At 38.2% G+C, this 21339-nt stretch overlaps 1 protein-coding gene across 2 annotated transcripts in view; it reads right to left on the bottom strand.

Annotated features, from left to right (window-relative positions):
* LOC145662263 (uncharacterized protein CG1161) overlaps window positions 1-19184 on the bottom strand; it is a 33564-nt gene extending 14380 nt beyond the window's left edge. The window contains exons 1-3 of one of the 2 annotated variants that reach the window (XM_081727645.1): window positions 18940-19184; window positions 13271-13389; window positions 3400-3514 (exon numbers count right to left, since the gene is read on the bottom strand). In XM_081727645.1, the coding sequence (XP_081583771.1) occupies window positions 3400-3514; window positions 13271-13389; window positions 18940-19008 (303 nt within the window). In that variant the 5' untranslated portion in view covers window positions 19009-19184. The remainder of the gene's footprint in view (window positions 1-3399; window positions 3515-13270; window positions 13390-18939) is intronic. The other variant, XM_081727646.1, reaches the window with a different exon arrangement.
* Between the last annotated feature and the right edge of the window lie 2155 nt (window positions 19185-21339).

Here is a 21339-nt window from a genome sequence, read left to right as displayed (position 1 = left end):
ACGATGTTTGTCCACCACAAAGTTCACTTGGCGGGGCCTCGGATCGAACCCGGGACCCCAAGCACCAGAGGTGAACGCTCTACCACTGAGCCACCGCGGCCCCAGGATTGATGTTCTGTGGACATAGTAATTGGATGATATATGTTTTTCGTCGTCATAGCAACAAGAAAACATATAAGATATAAAAAAAGGATCCATCTTGTATAATCTACATGCATGTTATTTAAAAAGCTGTAAAAGTTTCCTTCTTTACGTATTATAATAAAAGGTAATGTCAAGATGATGTGTTTAATTGGATTTTAGTAAAATAGTAAACTAGATATTAGATATATTCGAACGGCACCTCATAGGAGTCCCGGGTTCGATTCGCGGCCGGTGCTTCCCAATTTTCGGCGCCCACCCAGTGTCATGAGGCAAACTGGGCAGTCACGTGGAAACAAGACGTGACGGCCACTAGGTTGAGAGAGCTCTTGATGCGCCTGTTAGGACGTGCTCACTGCCACGCTGGACGTAGTTCAGCCAATCGCTAACAGATGGTGCTGATGCAGTCTTAGGCTTACAAAGGGGGCGTTACGGCAAGTGGTTTATTTGGCTTTTGTTTAACAAATGAAATTAAACGTCGAATTTTCGCTCTGCAGCTTTTTCAGTTTATAGATAAGATTACTTTCAAAGTGATTTACAGGGTTTTCATAAAGTCTGGACGGATTTAATTTGCTTATAATTTTCATAAAAATGCTTATAATGAAATCAAATAAAGTGCAAACGGTAGCGGAAGGATTAAATTTTTAGTTGGCAGCACTGTTATCGTGTCAAAGATGGCGTCAGTGAAAGAGAAAGCGCAATGTGTTCTGTGGTACGCAGAGCTAAAATCACCAATTCCAGTGTGTCGAAAGTTCACCAAAGAGTTGAAAAAGCCGGCACCGACTGAGAGTGCAATCCGAAAGTGGCATGCTAAGTTCTTGGAGACAGGAAGCGTCCTGGACCGTCCTCGAAGTGGGAGGCCGCCAACATCGCCTGCAACAGTGAGCAGGGTAACGGAAAGCATCATCAACAGCCCACAGAAGTCGATTCCTAGTGGCGCCCAGTTGGAGGTGTGGCGGTGAATGAAGTGAGCTGGTGCAGATTACAGGTAAAAATTTAATCCTTCCGCTACCGTTTGCACTTTATTTGATTTCAATATGAGCATTTTTATGTAAATTATAAGCAAATTAAATCCGTCCATACTTTATGAAAACCCTGTATAATATAATGGATACGTAAAACATCCTTTTATGATTTCTCTATTCGCATCTTGATATGAAAAAGACAAGGATACTTTTAGACTTCAAAGATGACTTTAACATAATAACAATTTTACGTACATTAATCTCCTGTTTCTATTTTATGTATTTTTTCTGCTGAAAATTAAACGCTACTTACATTTCGAATTTGTATGGCTGAATTCGTCATCCGAGTTTCAAGAAAAGCTCAGAAACAGTGCGCTTTCAATATAAGATTTGTTTGATAAAGAAGATCGACTTACTAAAACAACCAAAATTAGAAAAATATCTACGAAGGAAGGAAAGAAGTTAGTTTTTATTTGTTCTTTGTTTTAACGTCCCACGTTTGTGGCGTTGATCATAAGGAATGATGACTGATAGTAATGAAATGAACTGTGAAAGGACAATACATAATACCAAGTACCAAAGCGAGATTCGAACCCGTGTAGACAAGGTCTTACATCGCTACCCTAATGCCTTGCAGCCGTCGACTATACAAGTTGGCAAATGGCGGAGAAAGGTTCCAAAGTATCAATGCTGCCAGGTTTAATATATTTTTAAAAAACAGAAGAAAAAACTTGCTCACAATGGATTCTTGAGTACGGCTCTCCTCACAAATTTACAAATTAAATCACAATAATTCCATTCTTGAGTTATTGATGGAATATTTGAATATGAAATATAACAAATTGTTACAACAGTTTTCGAACAAATACAAGCACCAGTAAACTACATTTTTTGGACGTTTCTACAGAAATTTCCCAGTAAATGGAGTCACTAAAACAAGATTTGAAATAGTTTGTCTCTAACTGCTTTCACTGAGGTTATTATTCAGTTCAAAATCTTTTGTCGTCGCGAATTTTGTCGAGGAATCTGAAGCTAAAATATATAAAACGATAATATGCCTGTTGTTCTGTATAATTGCGAAACGCGGTCACTTACTTTGAGGGAAGAACGTAGACTGAAAGTGTTTGAGAACAAGATCCTGAGACAAATATTCGGACCCAAGAAGAATGGAGAGCTTTTGTGTGCGCGGCATTGAACCTCCGGGTTCAATAGATCATAGAGTGAGTGAGTGAGTTAATGAGGCAGTCATGTCTCACGCTACACTAAAACAAAGAAGAGACTAGGTGTATTTGTTCTTCATTATTCATTTTCCAAACGACGTCGGGTTCGATATACGGACGGGCACGAGTGTTTCCATGTTAAACTGATGGTCCCAAACTTAGAAGCTCAACATTTCCTCTAAACAAAACGCCCGTTATGATCCTATTATTCGCACACCAAATTGGTGAGCTAAGCTTTGCGTTGTTTCACTGTCTAATGCAAATTTGTGGATAATCGGCTACTTTTCCCGAGACACCAGAAATGCATTTATTTCAGTAATTATCAACTGAGTGCGTCGGCACATTAGTGAATCTGGATAACTGGTTAGAGCCACAAGAATCTAAAAAATCTAATTGCCAGTAGTCTGCTGATCTAACATGAAAACACCGTTGAAAATTCTCGTGATGTAATTAACTTTTCTACCATGAAGATTACTGGTACAAACTGGCAGAAATCTCTTAATAATTGTACTATTTTGAGAATACTGCTCCCGAGACTTCTCCTCTCTGAAATTGCTCAGGAGTCAGAAAGCAAAAGTACGGGCAGTAGATGTGCCGCAAAACAAAATAGGGTGAGAACCACTGCTCGGTTTTACACAAATCTCGGATATTCAACGCCGTATATGAACGAGATATTCCTGGAATATTCTGTGCCATGTGCGAATAAATAAGATATCCTGGAAAACGTCAGTAAAGATGATGAGCAGCTGGTAACATCAATTCTGAGATGTGAGCCACTACACCACAGGGTCAGATATTACGGTTTGACGTTTTAATGTATATACGATTTATTCAAGCTTCAACATCTCTGTAACTTTGAAGGTTTTCTAGTGGATGGATTTTGAGTTTTTCTTTCACTTAAAAGTTGTATATCATTAAGAATAAATAAATGTGAGATATTAAACTCTGAAATTGGGAAGACAATTTACAATAGCCCTGTATATACAGAATTATTAGAATATTACTATGCAGCATTTCTTAAATACATGTAAATACACCACTTATCAATATTTATAATAATAACTATTACACACCTTAATAATGGTAGTGTTTCTGCTCTCGTATTTACACTCACATCTTGGACAAAAATCGTGTTCTTTCCCTTTAATATCGTCTCCAGCTTGAGGAAGAATTACGTTGTCACAATCGCTGTAAAAATAAATGAAAAAAGGATTACAACCAAAAACTATCATAAGTAACCTAATTCAGTATTGTGAATTTTAGTTTATTGAGAAAATAAAGTTCATGCACTCAGTTAAGCAATAACATTCACAGTGAAAAAGCACAAGTGGAATGGAAAATGAACCCGATTCTCAGACTTAACATACAAGTACAAAGTTCCTACCCGACTGGCTACTTACTTTTACTTTTGAGGTCACTATTTAGCTATTCAGAGAAAGGTTGTACCACCACAACTCCGATGGCTTAGTGTTAGATCTCTGGTTCGAGAAGTCCCTCGCTCAGCCCCAGGATATGTCGGTTAGTAATGAACATTATAGGACATGAGTTCTTCCGTTTCCTCCAACGTTCTCATTCCACAAATGCTTTCATAATAATTCATTTTCATTAATCATGTCTCCTAAAAGGCATAATCGTGGAACGTTCAATTAAACATTTTCTCAACTTATGTTCCAATACTTATAGTTTTCTACACCTATGATACTATACTATACGGAAGATTTAACAATTTTTTTGTCGCACTGTAGTTTCCTTCCTAGGCGCAAATTCAATGAAATCCAAACACTGAAAAATGTCTGAGTAAACCGGGGAAATTCGACTTCCGATCCAACTGCATGTTTTACACTCTGAATTCCACTGAACTCGCAGCTGTAGAAGATCTAGTGCAGAAAAAAAGTAAGTTGAATCCTTCACTATTATGTAATATAGCCATGTAATTTATTTATTTTATATACGTTTCACGTTTATAATTACTTAGAGAGCGTAAAGAATACTTATTCCTACTTATAACACTCATTTCAATCTTTTCTGAAGGAAAAACAGTACTACTTATTATTAAATATTCCACAAGGGAATTGTTAGTATTTTCTTATTTCCCTTCCAAAATAGTGTGTTTTCTTGACCCAAAGATGGCATTGGAATGCATTTTTTGTAAACAGTCCCTGTTTCCAACTTTCACCCCAAAGACAACCGTTAAGGAAGGGAGAAGGGGGAAGAAGTGTCCTCGCCGAGGAAGAGGGTTCGTCTCGAGGAACAGAAGTGAGCATGATGGACAATGCGAGTGCGCGAGTGTTTTTGTAGTGCGTGAAATTAGCATTTAACATAGACAAACAATCAAATTTCTCATGAAGCATCTTGCAATACAAAATTGTGTATCAAGAACAATCGGCGTATATGCTTATTCAGCCATCAAGGGCAGTAGTGCCAATGTATGTTTATCACGTCAATTTCGAGTTTCAATTATAAAACAAACAAACAAAAACAATCGATCAAGTGAAACAACAGATTCAAGTTAGCTTTATTAACTATTATTTAGTTAACTTTATTAATCTACAATCATATGTTTCTTTAATTGACGTATATCTGTTATTCCACTTACTATATATATATGATAAATTAAATTACTATTGAATGCGAATGCGATCATTATTCAACTCGCGTATCCGTGGATGAACCTCCTATGGAAATACAGTTCTGTTTAAATAACAGTGGTCCTCCAACTATTGCTAATCAACCAGACATACCAAACATAACAAACATTGGTCCTACCAGGGCCGGATACGCGAGTGGAGCTAGAACTAGTTAGTGTGTTGACAGTTTTAGTGGACAAATTAATTCAGTGCATTAGAAAAAACAATATGGCGGCGTACGTAAGCGTCGGGTAGAGCATTTCCCGCGCGTCAGTGTCAGTGCGGTGGTGCCACATCACACCCAGGTCGGAGAGAAGAGGTCCAGGATTGCAGCAGCAGAGCAGCATCCAGGCAGCAGCTTTACAACCAAAGGTCAGTAAGTATTTATCTGGCTCGTCCTGTATTTTCCTTGCTTGTTAAATCAAATTTAGAAATGAGTGAGACACAACGCCTGATACGCCAACGCGCTGCGTACAAAGGGAAAATTTCGCGCATACAGACATTTATAAATGAATTTGATGAAGCACAACAAAATGTAGAAGACATTAAAGCACGGGTGGAGCATCTGGATAGGGTGTGGTTAAAACTGCAAGAAATACAAGATGCCATTGAAATCGAGCAAGAGGATGATACCGACAACACAGGGGTAGAAATCGAAAACTTGTATTTCGGTGTAAAGGCACAATTACAAACGCTTTTGTCGAAACACGAACACAAAAATCAGTCTTCGGATCATGACGCAGCAAGAGCTAATACACACACACAAATAAAGTTGCCCGCGATTGAGATTCCTCACTTTGACGGGGATTACAAACAGTGGCTTCCCTATGAAGACACATTCAGATCACTCATACACAATAATAAAGACATTGCCGCTATTCAAAAACTGCAGTATTTGAGATCATCTTTGAAAGGGGAAGCGCTAAAATTAGTACAAAATCTGCCCATCACGGAAGCAAATTACACTGTAGCGTGGAAATTACTGTCAGACAGGTACTCAAATAAACCGCTAATAGCTGCATCGTATATTCAAGAGATTCTTAACATTCGTCAGGTGCAAAAAGAAAACGTAACAGAACTCAGAGAGTTTGTAAACACCGCGGCAAGCAACATGAACGCATTACAAGCGATCAAACCAGATGGTCAGCTATTAGACATCATTCTTATTCAACACTTTGTGTCACGATTAGACAATAGCAGTAGAAAGGCATGGGAACTACGCAAAATTGAAACACCATTTCCCACGCTTGACGAATTCCTGTCATTTTTGGAGAAAAGATGCCAAGGGTTGGAAACAATGACTGCGAACACAAGTGAAGTAAAGGGGGCAAGAATACATCAATCGCAAACAAAAGGTGTTAAGGGCAATCATACGAAGGCGTATGTGTCCACAGTTTCTCGTGCATGCCAGTTTTGCAAGGAAGCTCATCCTATATTTGCATGCCAATCATTTATTAAAGCGAGTGACAAACAAAAGAATGAGTGTGTTCGCAAGAATAATCTCTGTATTAACTGTCTGCGGGAAAATCATCGAGCAAGCGAATGCAAATCAAGTTCGTGCAAAAAATGCGGCAAGAAGCATAATACATTGTTGCACTATAATAAACAATCAAGTGGATTATCTTCTTCAGAGGGAAGAAAGACAGAGAATAACAGAAGCAGCAACACGCCCAATGGATCCCAAGAGGAACAAGATAATGTTCAGGGTTCATATTGCACACGTAAAGGGTTGCATACGTCACAGGTGTTACTCTCCACGGCCATGGTGAAGGTTAAGGACAGCAATGGACAGTGGATTACATGTCGGGGCCTTCTGGACAGCGCATCCCAGAGCCACTTCATTTCGGAGACATTGGTCCAGCGTCTGCGTCTCAAGAAGCACAGAAGACACATGCCCATTCAAGGCATAAACGATGCTGCGTCAGAAGCACGGTTTTGTGTTGACATCGCACTACAGTCAATGGTGACGTCATACCAGGCAAACATCAGTTGTTCAGTGTTGCCACGCATCACAGGAAATTTACCGGCGGAAAGAGTGGACTGTAAAAATTGGAAAATCCCGAAGAATATAGCACTGGCGGATCCCACTTTCAACGTTCCAGGGAAGATCGACTTGTTGTTGGGCGCGGAAGTATTCTTCAGGATACTCAAAGCGGAACGGAAGTTGCTGGGAGAAGAGCTTCCGGTTCTACAAGACACACAGCTGGGTTGGGTCATCGCAGGAAGCATCCCATCAGAATGCCACAGAAACAGTCCAGTGACGTCATTCTTCACCAGAACCGAAGACAATCTTCACGATCAACTACGTCGTTTTTGGGAGCTGGAAGAAGTGTTCACCAACCCTCGGACCACCGAAGAGTCAGCATGTGAAGCGCATTTCCAGAAAAATTTTGTGCGAGACGAGACAGGCAAATTTGTGGTTCGTTTGCCATTGCGTGAAGACCGATCTGTACTTGGTGACTCATTACAACAAGCAACAGTTAGACTACAACAACTGGAGCGGAAACTACAGCGTCAACCCGAGCTACAAACGTCATATGTAAATTTTCTAGAGGAATACGAACAACTGGGACACATGAAAGAAATTCAAGAATCGCAGTTAAGAGAAGAAAACAAAGGAGCAGCCTTTTACCTACCGCATCACGCTGTGTTCAAACCCAGCAGTACCACAACGAAGGTCCGTGTAGTGTTCGATGCATCAGCTAAATCTACATGTGGCAAGTCACTAAATGATATTCTCATGGTGGGGCCTACGTTGCAGCAAGATCTGTTCTCCATCGTATTGCGATTTCGTGCCCACTCTATAGTGTTTACGGCTGACGTAGAGAAAATGTACCGCGCCATTAGAGTACATCCCGATGACACATCATTGCAACGTATTCTATGGCGAAGATCACCTGAAGAACCAATTCGAACATTCGAGCTTCAGACCGTAACCTATGGCATGGCTTCGTCATCATTTTTAGCTACAAGATGCTTGCAACAGCTGGCGGAAGAGAAATCATATCTATTCCCTCAGGCATCTAAAATATTAAAAGAAGATTTTTTCATAGACGATCTCGCAAGTGGTGCGAACAGCACAGAGGAGGCCTTAAGGCTACAAGCAGAACTCATTTCTTTGCTTCAAGGGGGAGGATTCAACTTACGAAAATGGTGTTCAAATAGTGCAGCTTTGTTGGAAGCCATTCCGCCAGAAAACCGAGAAATTGAATTTCCCATCCAGTTTCAAGATGTGGAGGGCGTCAACACATTAGGTCTATCCTGGCATCCAGGCAAGGACAAATTTTTCATCAAACATCGGCCATCAGACATCATTGAAAATTCAAGTAGCATTACCAAGCGACAGGTGGCGTCTGTGGTGGCGACTATCTTTGATCCACTAGGTTTGATAAGCCCAGTAGTAATCACATACAAGTGTTTTCTGCAAAAATTGTGGTTAGAACCAATCACGTGGGATGATGAATTACCACCAGAACTTCACGCAAGATGGCAACACTTGCAGCAGCAATTAACATTCATCAAAGATATTCAAGTAGATCGTTTCGTTTTAGTGGAAGGAGAACCGGTCAGTATTGAACTATGTGGGTTTGCGGACAGCAGCGAATCAGCTTATGAAGCATGTATCTACGTACGATCAACGAATCAAAATGGTCAAACAAAAACACAATTGCTGTGTGCGAAATCACGAGTAGCACCACTAAAGAAAATCACATTAGCCCGTCTAGAATTGTGTGCAGCATTGGTACTCGCAACTTTGCTTCATAAAATTCTGCCTGTGCTACAGTTCAAGATAGACAACATTTATTTGTGGTCTGATTCCCAAATTGTGCTTGCTTGGTTATCGTCACCGCCCACAAGATGGAAACCGTTTGTTGCAAACAGAGTTGCCCAAATACAGGACATGACTCAAATCAGCGACTGGCAACACTGCAGATCAGCAGACAACCCTGCGGATATGATCTCTCGTGGTGTCGAACCTGCTTCCATTCAGAACCGAAAGATCTGGTGGGAGGGGCCTCCATGGTTGTCACAGCCCAAAGACACATGGCCTTCTTCAAGAAAGAAATCCAGCATTCAAGACGTTCCCGAAGCAAGAGAAAAAGCAGTCGTAGCTTTGACTACACAAGAACCTCAGTATGACGTCATCAGCAAGTTTTCCGGACTAACGAAGTTAGTACGAGTGATAGCTTATTGTCGCCGTTTCATACACAATGCAAGAAGGGGAAGCGAACGAAAGACAGGCAGTCTATCAACGAGTGAACTAAACAATTCGCTACAGCTGTGCATCAGATTAGTGCAACAAAGGGAATATAAACAAGAAATCAAGGACGTTAGTGCAGGTCGTCAAGTCTCAGCGCGTAGCCCTCTCAAAAATTTGTGCCCTCTACTGGATGAGAACCAAGTGCTACGAGTGGGTGGAAGGTTAGAAAACAGTAACCTTTCCTATGAAGGAAAGCATCCAGCCATTATTCCTTCAAATTCGCATCTGGCAACACTGATTTTGGAAAATGAGCATAAAAGACATCTTCACGCTGGGTTACAATTATTAGTATTCTCTGTGCGCCAACGATACTGGATCCCGAAGTGTCGTCAATTAGCAAAGAAAATTATTCATCATTGTGTGACATGTGTTCGTCTCAAGGCATCACCTCTAACTCAACAAATGGGACAATTGCCGTCTCATAGAGTACGGCCAGCACCAGCGTTTTTAAATTGTGCAGTCGATTATGCAGGGCCAATAAACATCAAATCAACTTTCAGAAGCAAATCGCTCAAAAAATGTTACATAGCAGTATTTGTTTGTATGACTACAAGAGCCATACATTTGGAAGCGGTCAGTGACCTCACAACTGAATCTTTCCTTGCAGCCATGAGAAGATTCATATCAAGAAGAGGCAAATGCAGTAATATTTACAGCGATAATGGCAAAACATTTGTAGGTGCAAATAATGCGCTTAAAGAATTATACCAGATGTTACGAGAAGATACATTTCGTAAAGGGGTGGAGGAGTTCACATCTTCGGAAGGCATACAATGGCATTTCATCCCGACGCAATCTCCGCACTTCGGGGGACTGTGGGAGGCAGGAGTGTAATCTATGAAGCATCATCTCGTCAGAACTACAAAGGGCGCGACATTGACCTTTGAAGAACTTTGTACGCTCTTAGCGCAAATTGAGGCGTGTCTCAACTCTCGTCCTATAACAAAAATGAACGACGACCCTAGCGATACAGATATTTTAACCCCTGGTCATTTCCTAATAGGCCAACCTCTCACCTCTATCCCTGAGCCAGACATAACTGACCTCCCTAACAACAGACTAGACCGTTGGCAGCAAACACAAAAATATTTACAAGTGATTTGGAAGCGGTGGTCGAAGGAATACCTGAACGGACTCCAGCAGAGAAACAAATGGTATTTCCAAAAGAACAATATAACCCCAGGTACTATCGTATTGTTGAAGGAAGCAAACATTCCTCCTTTGTCATGGCGCTTAGGTGTAATTGAAGAAGTGCATCTGGGTAAAGACTCGCTAGTGAGAGTTGTTACTGTACGAACTGCAAGCGGAATTTACAAACGTGCAGTGAATAAACTGGTTCCATTACCTTCCCCAGTTTCTTCCCATCAGTGACAATTGTGTGTGAAAGTGTCTCATTGTTTGTTGGTCGTTATCCGACCAAGAGGGGGGAGTATGTTAGTATTTTCTTATTTCCCTTCCAAAATAGTGTGTTTTCTTGACCCAAAGATGGCATTGGAATGCATTTTTTGTAAACAGTCCCTGTTTCCAACTTTCACCCCAAAGACAACCGTTAAGGAAGGGAGAAGGGGGAAGAAGTGTCCTCGCCGAGGAAGAGGGTTCGTCTCGAGGAACAGAAGTGAGCATGATGGACAATGCGAGTGCGCGAGTGTTTTTGTAGTGCGTGAAATTAGCATTTAACATAGACAAACAATCAAATTTCTCATGAAGCATCTTGCAATACAAAATTGTGTATCAAGAACAATCGGCCCATCAAGGGCAGTAGTGCCAATGTATGTTTATCACGTCAATTTCGAGTTTCAATTATAAAACAAACAAACAAAAACAATCGATCAAGTGAAACAACAGATTCAAGTTAGCTTTATTAACTATTATTTAGTTAACTTTATTAATCTACAATCATATGTTTCTTTAATTGACGTATATCTGTTATTCCACTTACTATATATATATGATAAATTAAATTACTATTGAATGCGAATGCGATCATTATTCAACTCGCGTATCCGTGGATGAACCTCCTATGGAAATACAGTTCTGTTTAAATAACAGTGGTCCTCCAACTATTGCTAATCAACCAGACATACCAAACATAACAAACAGGAATTATAAACTGAGCCAATATACTGTATATACCTATAAAATGTGACAAACATCTTGGCATTTCAGCTAAACGAATAAAACGCAAGCTCTGACGCGACATTGTCGATGCTAAGGGGTGTGGCTATGGCTAAGCAGACGAATACAGAGCGATCAGGTGGCAGAGGATAGACGTGGATGTGTACAAAATAAACGTGGCAATACCGCTGGCCTCTTTCTAGCAACATTTAAAGGGAACTTGGAGCGCCGCCTTCAAATGCCAAGATGTTTGTCACGCATACTAAGTATATATATCAATAAAACTACACACTAGGGTTTGATACATAAGCAACTATTTGTGCTATGTGAACAGTTGTTCTCTATTTAGACGCAGATTTTAAAAGAAGTAATTACAGCCTAGTCAGCTGGAAACATCGAATTTGTAACTATATTTCATATATATACTCTTTTATTTCCTGCGCCTAATATTTATTGCACCATGAATTGTACTGTTACGGTGTTCCCCGCACTTCAGGAAAGGAGTTAGACAACACAAAACAGTGCAGTTAGTGGTATATTAAATATTAGATACAATAAATAAAAGAGTTACTTTACAAATTATTATAAATATCCGTTAATTCAGATCCTTAAAGGGCATCTTCAGTGACACACTACTTTCTTGACCGGTAAGTACCAGGGTCGATATGGATATGTAGAGAACCGGAATACTCTGTAGGTCATACGTTGCTTTCGATGTCGCAAAGTGAGTTGTATTCGAACAGGAGTCGAAAAACCCATCGATGGACTCGACAGTGTAGTCACTTCTCGGATCACCTTGCGCCACTGAAGAGACTTCTAGTGAAGATCTTTGGGTCTATCCTCATATGCTGACTCTGCTGCGTAATTTTATGCCGCACATTACCCATGTAACCACAGACATCCTCACAAGAAGTGACGAGAACCAGCCCAGAAGCACGTATAGATTATTTGTGGAGACGTGTATCTCTGTAACACGTTAGTTTCCGAATATACAAACCATGATGTCGCATTTGAAGTTGTTCCAGTGCCAGAGCCCATAAGAGAGAAACACTGCTGATCGCTCTCGGCTATTTCGACCCATTCGTCAGCTAAGCTTGGTTTTTGTGTGCGTGTGTCTGTGGGTCGTCGAACAAACTGAACTGTATCTCCTCCATCTGGCCTGCTGGATATCACAACTAAGCCCAAGAATGGATTGCAACTGGAACTAAACCAAGCTCAGTTGACACATGAGTCGAAATAACCAAAAGCGATCAGCAGTGTCTGGCCGTTTTGAGTTCTGGCACTGGAACAACTTGAAATATGACAGCAGGGTTTGCATATTCGGAAACTAGCGTGTCTATACGTTCTCCCCATATTCACAATGCCCACACAAATAAACAATCCGTGCTTCTGAGCCGGCTCTCATCACTTCTTGTGAGGATCCTGATTTCATGGGTAGTGCGCGGCACAAATAACGCAACACAATCAGGAGATGAGGACAGACCCAAAGATTTTCACCGAAAGCCTCTCCAGTGGCGAACCGTGACCCGAGAAGTGACTACAACACTGTCGGAAGCGTCGATCGGTTTTCCGACTCCTGTTCGAACACACCTCATTTTGCGACATCGAAACCAAGGCATTCGTGACTTACAGAGTCTACTGTTTTCTACATACCCATATCGACCCTGGTACTCACCGATCAAGAAAGTAGGGAGTCAATAATGCATTTGGGTGTAGATGCCCTTTCTATTCTTTGCGTTGATTTTCTCTCAAGTTTATAATTTATTTTTCTTTATTCACAAGTTTGATACAATATACACATTTCTAAGTACCTTCAACTACCCAAACCAATCACAAACGTGCTATTAAATCTGGATCTAAGTTCAAACATGTATAGTTTCGGGAACAAACCTCAAATTAAAGGAGAACCAAGCAAGTATCGTGAAGGAATATTATACTCACCACTGATTCGGAGGAACATTTCCAATATATAATTTCCCGTTTCCTTGAGTGCTGTTCTGACCATTTACAGATGATGGGTTAGGGCATACACACTTACATCTCACATCATCATATTGAGCCTAATCCAAAGCAAAAAGGAAAGAAAAGAACTATTGTATTACATAAATATTCAATATCATACAGTAATAGCATCAAATAAAATTTCGATTTAAAAAAAAAGAAAAAAAAATGAACATTACATCTACGGTAACATTTTCTAAGACTTGTCACTAGCTCTAAGCATGTAAAAGTTCACCTTCTTTCAAAAACAGCAGTAAATAAACTTTTACGTCATTTTGATGTACACAAAAGGGTACAAAATTTAAACATACACACACACACACAAAGAAAAAAATGAGAAAGGACGGAGCATATACACGTGTTACGGGTAAAATTCATGGACTGACGTTGAGAAATCACATTTTTTATTTCAAACGTACAAGAAGTACAGGCAATATATTAATACGCATTGGGGAGTTCTTACAATCATTTTATTTACAAGTAAGTATAATTTCTGACAATTCATTGTACTTCCTAGCTTTCTGCTCTCCGGGAGCCTTGATCACGGAAGTTAAAAAGAGGAGAAAGAATAATAAAAACATCGGGAGAGTAAAAAAGAAAGGACTCATCAGGGTCGATCAGTACGAAAACACACTTTGTGCTTTTTTTTTTTTTTTTTTCCTTATTTACGTGTTTATATGAGCTGCGACCTTCCATTACAAAACAAGAGAATGCATAAATTGAACCTACCTTGCTGCAATGTGTTGCTCACCATATAGAAGTGTGATATAATTTTGGACTATTGGATAAGTAATGCTTCCTGGAAAAAAGGCATTTCACTTTCCAGGAAGCAAAGACTAAGAAGAATATTGAAAGTCAAAAACAAAAACAAATTCAAGAATAAATACAATAGGTGAAAGGCCAAACAAGATTATAAACGGATAGTAAGATAAACAAGAAAAGGGAATAACTGACTGAGGCTCGTTCAGATAGGTATTATTATATTCCCAAAAACATTAAACGATGAAAAGTTTAAAGTTATTATACACGCATATACTTTGTGATGTCTCCTTCGTGAAAGTTCTATTAAAGAACAAGATTAACAATATGATCCAACCACGGAAAAGAAAAAAAAACAACACGTCCTATGACATTGTTACAAAAGAACTAGTACGCAAACGGATTTTCCAGTGGCATTAAAATATATTAGATAAAAACTTTCAAAGTGATGGTATCAAAGTATATTCAAGGTGATGGTATCAAAATATATTAAATAAAAACTTTCAAGGTGATTATTTTGAAAGAAATTGAAAAAACATATTTTCCATATAATAAAAAGAAACCAGCATAAACAGTGCCTTTCTAAATCCAAAATAGTTTTTGTGACAATATAAAACCTGGCGTTTTAAAACAATATGGATCATTCGACCTGCACCCGCTAATAGTGTAGTTTGGTATATTCAATCTGCATCCAGGATGAACCAACCAGGACTGACAGTTGTGAAGGGAGGCCTGTGTTTGTGAGTATGCACTGTGCTGATGAACTTTTACATGACATATTGTCGTGAAAGGAGGACTACATAACATTTAAAAACACACAAGAAAACCAGGAATTTCTCCTTGATATAATTCCAACCACTATACTTCTTATGTCTTATATCATAATCTTGTAATATTATTTGTTTCTATATTATTATCATCTAAGGTATCGGTTTTAATAAATACCCCAAATGAATAACACTTGTCCTTTTATTAGCATTTTAATTACTTTACGTGACAATTAATTGTTGCTATATTCAGTAACACATTAGTACATATTATGGCTCCCCCAGAGGAATCTCTCTCGTGTGGTTCTTAGTGTTTGTGTTCCTCTTTTCACACATATAAGACACTTTTTTGCTTTGTTAACTCCATTGTGGTCATTTCATTTCTCACATTCTCTTGTCATGCCCACGACTCGCAGTCAGGCTTCTTTCATTCCCTTAAACACACCTCCAGTTCAAAATTCAAACAATATGACAGTTCTTGGGGAAGAAGGCCCGGGCTCCGGATTTTCGTTCAAATATTGCTCGTTACGAGTGTTACTGTTTAACCAAGGTCGGAAAAACATTGACATTGTAGCGAATTATAACCGAACACACTGACACAAAGACTGATTCAAGACTGAAAGAAATCTTGAAGAAAGAGGACATTTGGCAATCTCTTTTTCTGTTTCTCCTCTCTCGTTTTCTTAGATTTATGGCCAGTTGACAAGGGTCAGGGCCATGTGGGTGATCTGTGAATTACTGGAACCAGGGTTCTCTTGATCTGAAACCATGTCTAATTTAGAAAAGATATATTAAACTACTTCCACTTGTATTTTGCGCATATTTACTTGAGTGTAAATATTTGAGGAGTACGTTTAGTACAAGGGGTCCAGAAGCACGTAAAAAACACAAAATGTACAGAAGAAATGAATGATGCAAGTACTTAGACGTAACATAACGTAACCAAATCTAACCTAACCTAACCTAAGCTAACCTGAACTAACCTAAACTTACCTAATATTATAGAAATAAGCGAAATTCTATCATTTTTTGGAAAATTATGCGGGACCCCTACACTAATTTAGCATAAACTAACCTAACCTAAACTATATTAAACTAACCTAAGCTAGCCTAAACTAACATAATCTACTCCAAACTAGAATAGAATAGAATATTTATCGTCATTAAACAACATTTGTTGCAATAGACATTGTCAGCATATAAATAAATATATACAAAGAAAGAAAAGAAAAAAAAGGTTACAATTTACAAATGTCTACAAATTCGTTGATACTATAAATAGAATAACTTACAAGAAAAGATTTACAATATTTTTAGAAATCATCATCACACATCATTCGTATGTGCACTGGCAATGTATTATATAGTTTCATTCCTGTATATTTATAACTTCTTTGTGTTATACTTAGCCTAATATAAGGCGTATTTAAGTCATCTTTATGTCTAGTGTTATATGAATGGATATTGTTACGATAACCTAAACTACTCTCGTTTTCTTTAACGTACATAAGACAACTATAAATATATAGAGAGGGAACTGTCATAATTTTTAAATCCGTAAAATATTGTCTACACGATACACTATCAGTTAAACCTTTTATTGCTCTTATGACTTTTTTCTGCCATTTAAAGACAGTCTCGGCACCTGGTGAATTTCCCCACAATATTATGCCATACTGTAGATGAGAATGACAAAAGGCATAGTATACTGCAAGAAGCATTGTTTCTGTAACTGTTGTTTTCAGTTTACATAATAAAAATAGCACTCTAGATAATTTCCTGCATAGATTTTCAGTATGTTCACTCGAGTTTAATTTCGGATCTAGATGGATTCCCAGTAGTTTTACGGAATGGTGCATATCTACCTCAGTCATATGATTACTAAGAGAAAAATATATAGTCTCTGTTTTAGATTCATTTATATAAAGTTTATTATGTTTTAACCATATAGATGATATTCCAAGCATTTCATTGCTTTTAGTTTTAACACTTACTAAATTCTTACCCGTATTTAGAAGAGTTGTGTCGTCAGCATATAATACAGATTTACAAGGTAGGAAACTCGGGACATCATTTATATAGATAAGAAAAAGTAAAGGTCCTAACACACTGCCCTGAGGTACCCCTGCTGTTACATCCAAAAATGTTGATCTTTCGTTGATAATACGGACAGATTGACGTCTATTACTAAGATAGGACTTAATCAATGACAACTCAGTTCCCCGAATACCATAATAATATAATTTTTCAACCAATATATGATGTGACACCTTATCGAATGCTTTACTTACATCTATCAATGTTGCACACGTATTTAAATTATTTTCGAAGCTATCTAATATGTGTGATACTACGTTTTCTACTGCCTTAATCATGGAAAGGCCAGATCTGAATCCAAATTGCGAACTGTGGAATATTTTATTTTGTTCAAAGTACATTGATAATTGACTTTTGATGTATTGTTCAAAAACTTTTGAAATAATTGGGACTAATGATATAGGACGGTAGTTATTAGGATCACTTTTAACCGAATGTGAACAGAGATTATTGTAACATTTTTAGAGAAAAGAGCTGGACCCCTTTTGCTAAACATTGGCCCTAAAAAATGATACAATTTCGGTCATTTCTGTTCATATTAGGTTAGTTTAGAAGAGTTTTAGTTAGTTTTGTCAGATTATGTTAGTGTAGAAGTCCAGCATAACTTTCCAAAAAATGATAGGATTTCGCTTATTTCTGCTTATATTAGGTTAGCTTAGGTTAGATTTGGTTACGTTATGTTAGGTCTAAGTACTTGTATAATGTATTTCTCCCGTAAATTTTGTGTTGTTTACGTGCTTCTGGACGTCTTCTGCTAAACATAACCCCTAACTTCTAATATTAAAACCCAATTTTAATGATTAGTCTGTTGTATAAGGTAATTCTAACTCCACAAATGGTAATTGTTTAGAGGTGGGAGCCACAAATTAGTGAAAAATAGGATGATTTACAGGAGAAATGAATTGATAGTGCTAAGAAAATATCGTACACAATCTTTTCAAGATAGTAGGGGACCTGTACAAACCGTAAAGGTAAGTAGAAGTGATTTCTCATTTTATGACGAGAATAGAACCAACGAAGGGTTAAATTCCAAAGTTGGGCGTCCGTTTCTAGCGAAATTTTTAAAATTTACAGGAAATATATGGATAATTTGATCGTTTGTGTGCTTGATAATATATATGAGTCTCGAAAAATCTGTTTATTTGTTATATATAAGCGGTTATAAACATGGGACTATATGGCGAGCAGAGGGAACTACTTGGCGCAAGGTAACCGAACAGTTGAATTATGGGAAGGAAACGAGCATTTATGTTACCAACATGGCGAATGTACAAGGGCAATGAACTAGCAGTTTTAACATTTGTGAAGGAATACATTGATAACGAGCAAAATATTTTAAAAGTTTGTGAAGAGCACGGATTAATGAACCTAATAACAAATTGCAGAAAGTGTGGAAAGGAGATAACAGTGAAAAAACTTGACGAAAGCGGACGCCCAACTTCGGAATATATGCCCCAACGGACCCCTGTGGGGCTTCTAACAAGTTCCTATTACTACTACTAGTCCTACTCCTTCTTATACTATGGATCCGTATAGTAAAACCACACGCCTAATTTAACGTATGCAACCATAAAACGACCAAATCGGAAAAAAGTTGGTGAAAAGGCTGGTTCCCCATCGCTAAATAGCCCCAGAAATATCTCAAAAAGTAAGATTAAAAAAAAAAACGGTTTAAAACGAGTTTTTTCAAATACGCCCAACCTGAAAAATCGACTAGGATTTTTCGGGCTAGGCTCACTGTGGCAAACCCTGACTCATCTTAAGCAGACGAATGATAGTCTTGGCATTTCATTAGGAAGTAAACATTGATCGTCGAAGCTGAAAAGAAAGTAGGTAGGCCTACTGTCTTATCAACTATATGACAAACCGATATATGCTTCGGTAAGCAATCTTAACATTATCGTATGCATGACGCATGCATGAAAAAGGACTAATTTTTAAGGTTATTTTAAAAACTAATTATTAACATTTTGTCTGTTTTCATACCTGTACTAATGACCAATTAAAGGCAAAGACAACAAGCACGCACAAAATTACTTTATGCCACATAATCATAATTGTTATATATAAGTTTTCTGTGTTACTGTCTACACACACGTTATGTTCCACATCTGTTACACAAAATGATATTCCAACGTTAATCCGCAACAAATAACAGATTAGAGACCAACACAATTTATACACTAGACACAGGTACGATACGATACCCCTTCCCTTTCCACTTCTATAAACTACACTGCTTTTTGCTCCAGCTTATTTAACTCCTTTGAGCAAATAGAAAATCTTTACTCGCAAAGACGGTAAACACTAAGTACAAAAAATATTCAATACAAACTGAAAAACACGTATTCAAGACTATTTTCGTGCAAAAAAAAAAAAAGGGGGGGGGGCGTAACGTAAAAAATTAGTATTAGTGATAAAATGAAACCAGCATTTTGCGTTACGTTGACTCAAACTGAAACAGAATTGGTTCTATAAAATGCAGCTTAAAATTTTGTGGTTATTAAAAACTTGCAGTAGATAGGTAATTAGGAAACGTAAAATTTGCTTACAGGTCTCATATAAAAATAGTATACGAAACAATTATTGTAAACCAAAATGGAATTTCAAGTTGCACTGAGACAAACCATTACTGAATGAAGCTTTATAAATGAATTCAGAAAGGAGTGATGACTAAAGAACGAACAAAGTTTGATTCATCACTCATCACTAATGTGATCACAGGTTCAGTTGTGCGTTCAAAAACATTCAGTGCCACCCAGTGATGCCAGTTGGCGGGAAATTTCCCGTAAAACGGGAAATTCTGAGCTCTGCCGGGAATGCGGGAATTTTTCTTTAAAATAGGCTGAAAACGGGAAATTTTGACATCCTCAACTTTTCTGGTATGTTTTATCATTAATTCATTTTTTTCTTTTGCTCTTCTCTCTCTCACATGAACAATTCCTTCACTGACTTATCTCAATGTTGACCAACTAACCAGGCATATAGCCAGCACAAACGACTAGTAAAGATAAAATGAAACAAAAAGGGTCTGGTACTATGGACTCCTGCTGCGAACTGACCGTGAGTAAATATCTGATCTTTTCGCCGTGCTACCCTTCCCCTCGCACACGTGAGATTGGTTTATTGTTTCCAAAACAAATGGGGTATAGTTGTCTGGTGTGTGTTTCTGTGTTTTGGCACGCACACAGGTGTCAGTGCTATGTTTGGATAATGAAAGGAAATATCAAACCCATCTGATACATATGATCGGAAAAAGCGAACAGAGGGAGACAAAAGTTTCTCGCGTGGGGCCATTGTAAAGGATAAATCTTTTGATAATGTCATGTAGATGCTCTTAGACCATTCCAACCTGTCCTTATCACTTTTCAGGAGGAGCATATGTAGGATGTCTCAAATGATGAGTAAACTCCTTAAGAACATCAACTGATATCAATAAACAAGAAAGAAAACAATACTTCACACTGTTATCATCTTTATGAAGTTGTTTTCCATAGAAGCATAGCCCTATTTTCGAAATAGTTCCTTCGTGTCACAGAAGAGTCTAATTTAATCTTGTTTCGTGCTAGGAGAAGAGAGAGAAATAGGGAATTTGTTTCGCGGTAATTTTTTATTTTTTAAAGATGAGAGAGAGTAAGAAGCGAGATAAAACTAAGAAATCTAACAGGGAGTGGCTTTCGGATCAACAATTTAACAGGGATTAGAGTCCGTGTCGTGAATCGATACCAAAGCTAGGTATAAGACCAGGGGCGTCATTTCAGACTTCGCTTGGGGGGGGGGAAGAGCATTTCCGACATAAGGTTTTCACGTTTTGTAGTAGTATATTAGTAGACAATCGATTAAAGTATATGCATTCCTCAAACTCTTGGGGGGGCAATTGCCCCCTCCTGCCCCCTAAATGACGCCCCTGCATAAGACCTGTAACATCGAGCTGTTTTGTAGTAAAAGTGAGCTTTAGTATCACACAAAAAACTTTAAGCATCTAGTTAATGTAATGCAATAGCAAACTATCTTGTCTATTGTTACAGTTTTTTTTTTTTTTTCCTTAGGAAGGAACAAGTAATGTGCAACAACACAAAAATCTTGTTAAGACCAGAAAAATGTATTATGTTTCTTTGTCGAACACAACATTCCTTTCCAAACCATAAAGAAAAACACGATGTTCGTTAAAAAAAAAAAGTTCACAGTGTTCTTGATTTTTTTTTAATATTGTGTCAGCATCTTTGTGATATTATCATGCATAACCGTAAATAGTGGCTTCTACGTTACGAGAATGAGTTCAACTGTACGTTATAGGCCCTCGAAAGTGACATTTTTCAAAATTATTTATCACTAGGTATTATAAATTGTATCTATTTTAGTTGGCGGGAAATTTTGCGTCTAATC

The sequence above is a fragment of the Thermobia domestica genome, chromosome 10 (genome assembly GCF_964235325.1).
Source record: "Thermobia domestica chromosome 10, izTheDome1.hap1.1, whole genome shotgun sequence".
NCBI lineage: Eukaryota > Metazoa > Arthropoda > Insecta > Zygentoma > Lepismatidae > Thermobia > Thermobia domestica.
Note: the sequence above shows the minus strand (reverse complement) of the source record. Positions and strands in the feature narration are given on the sequence as shown.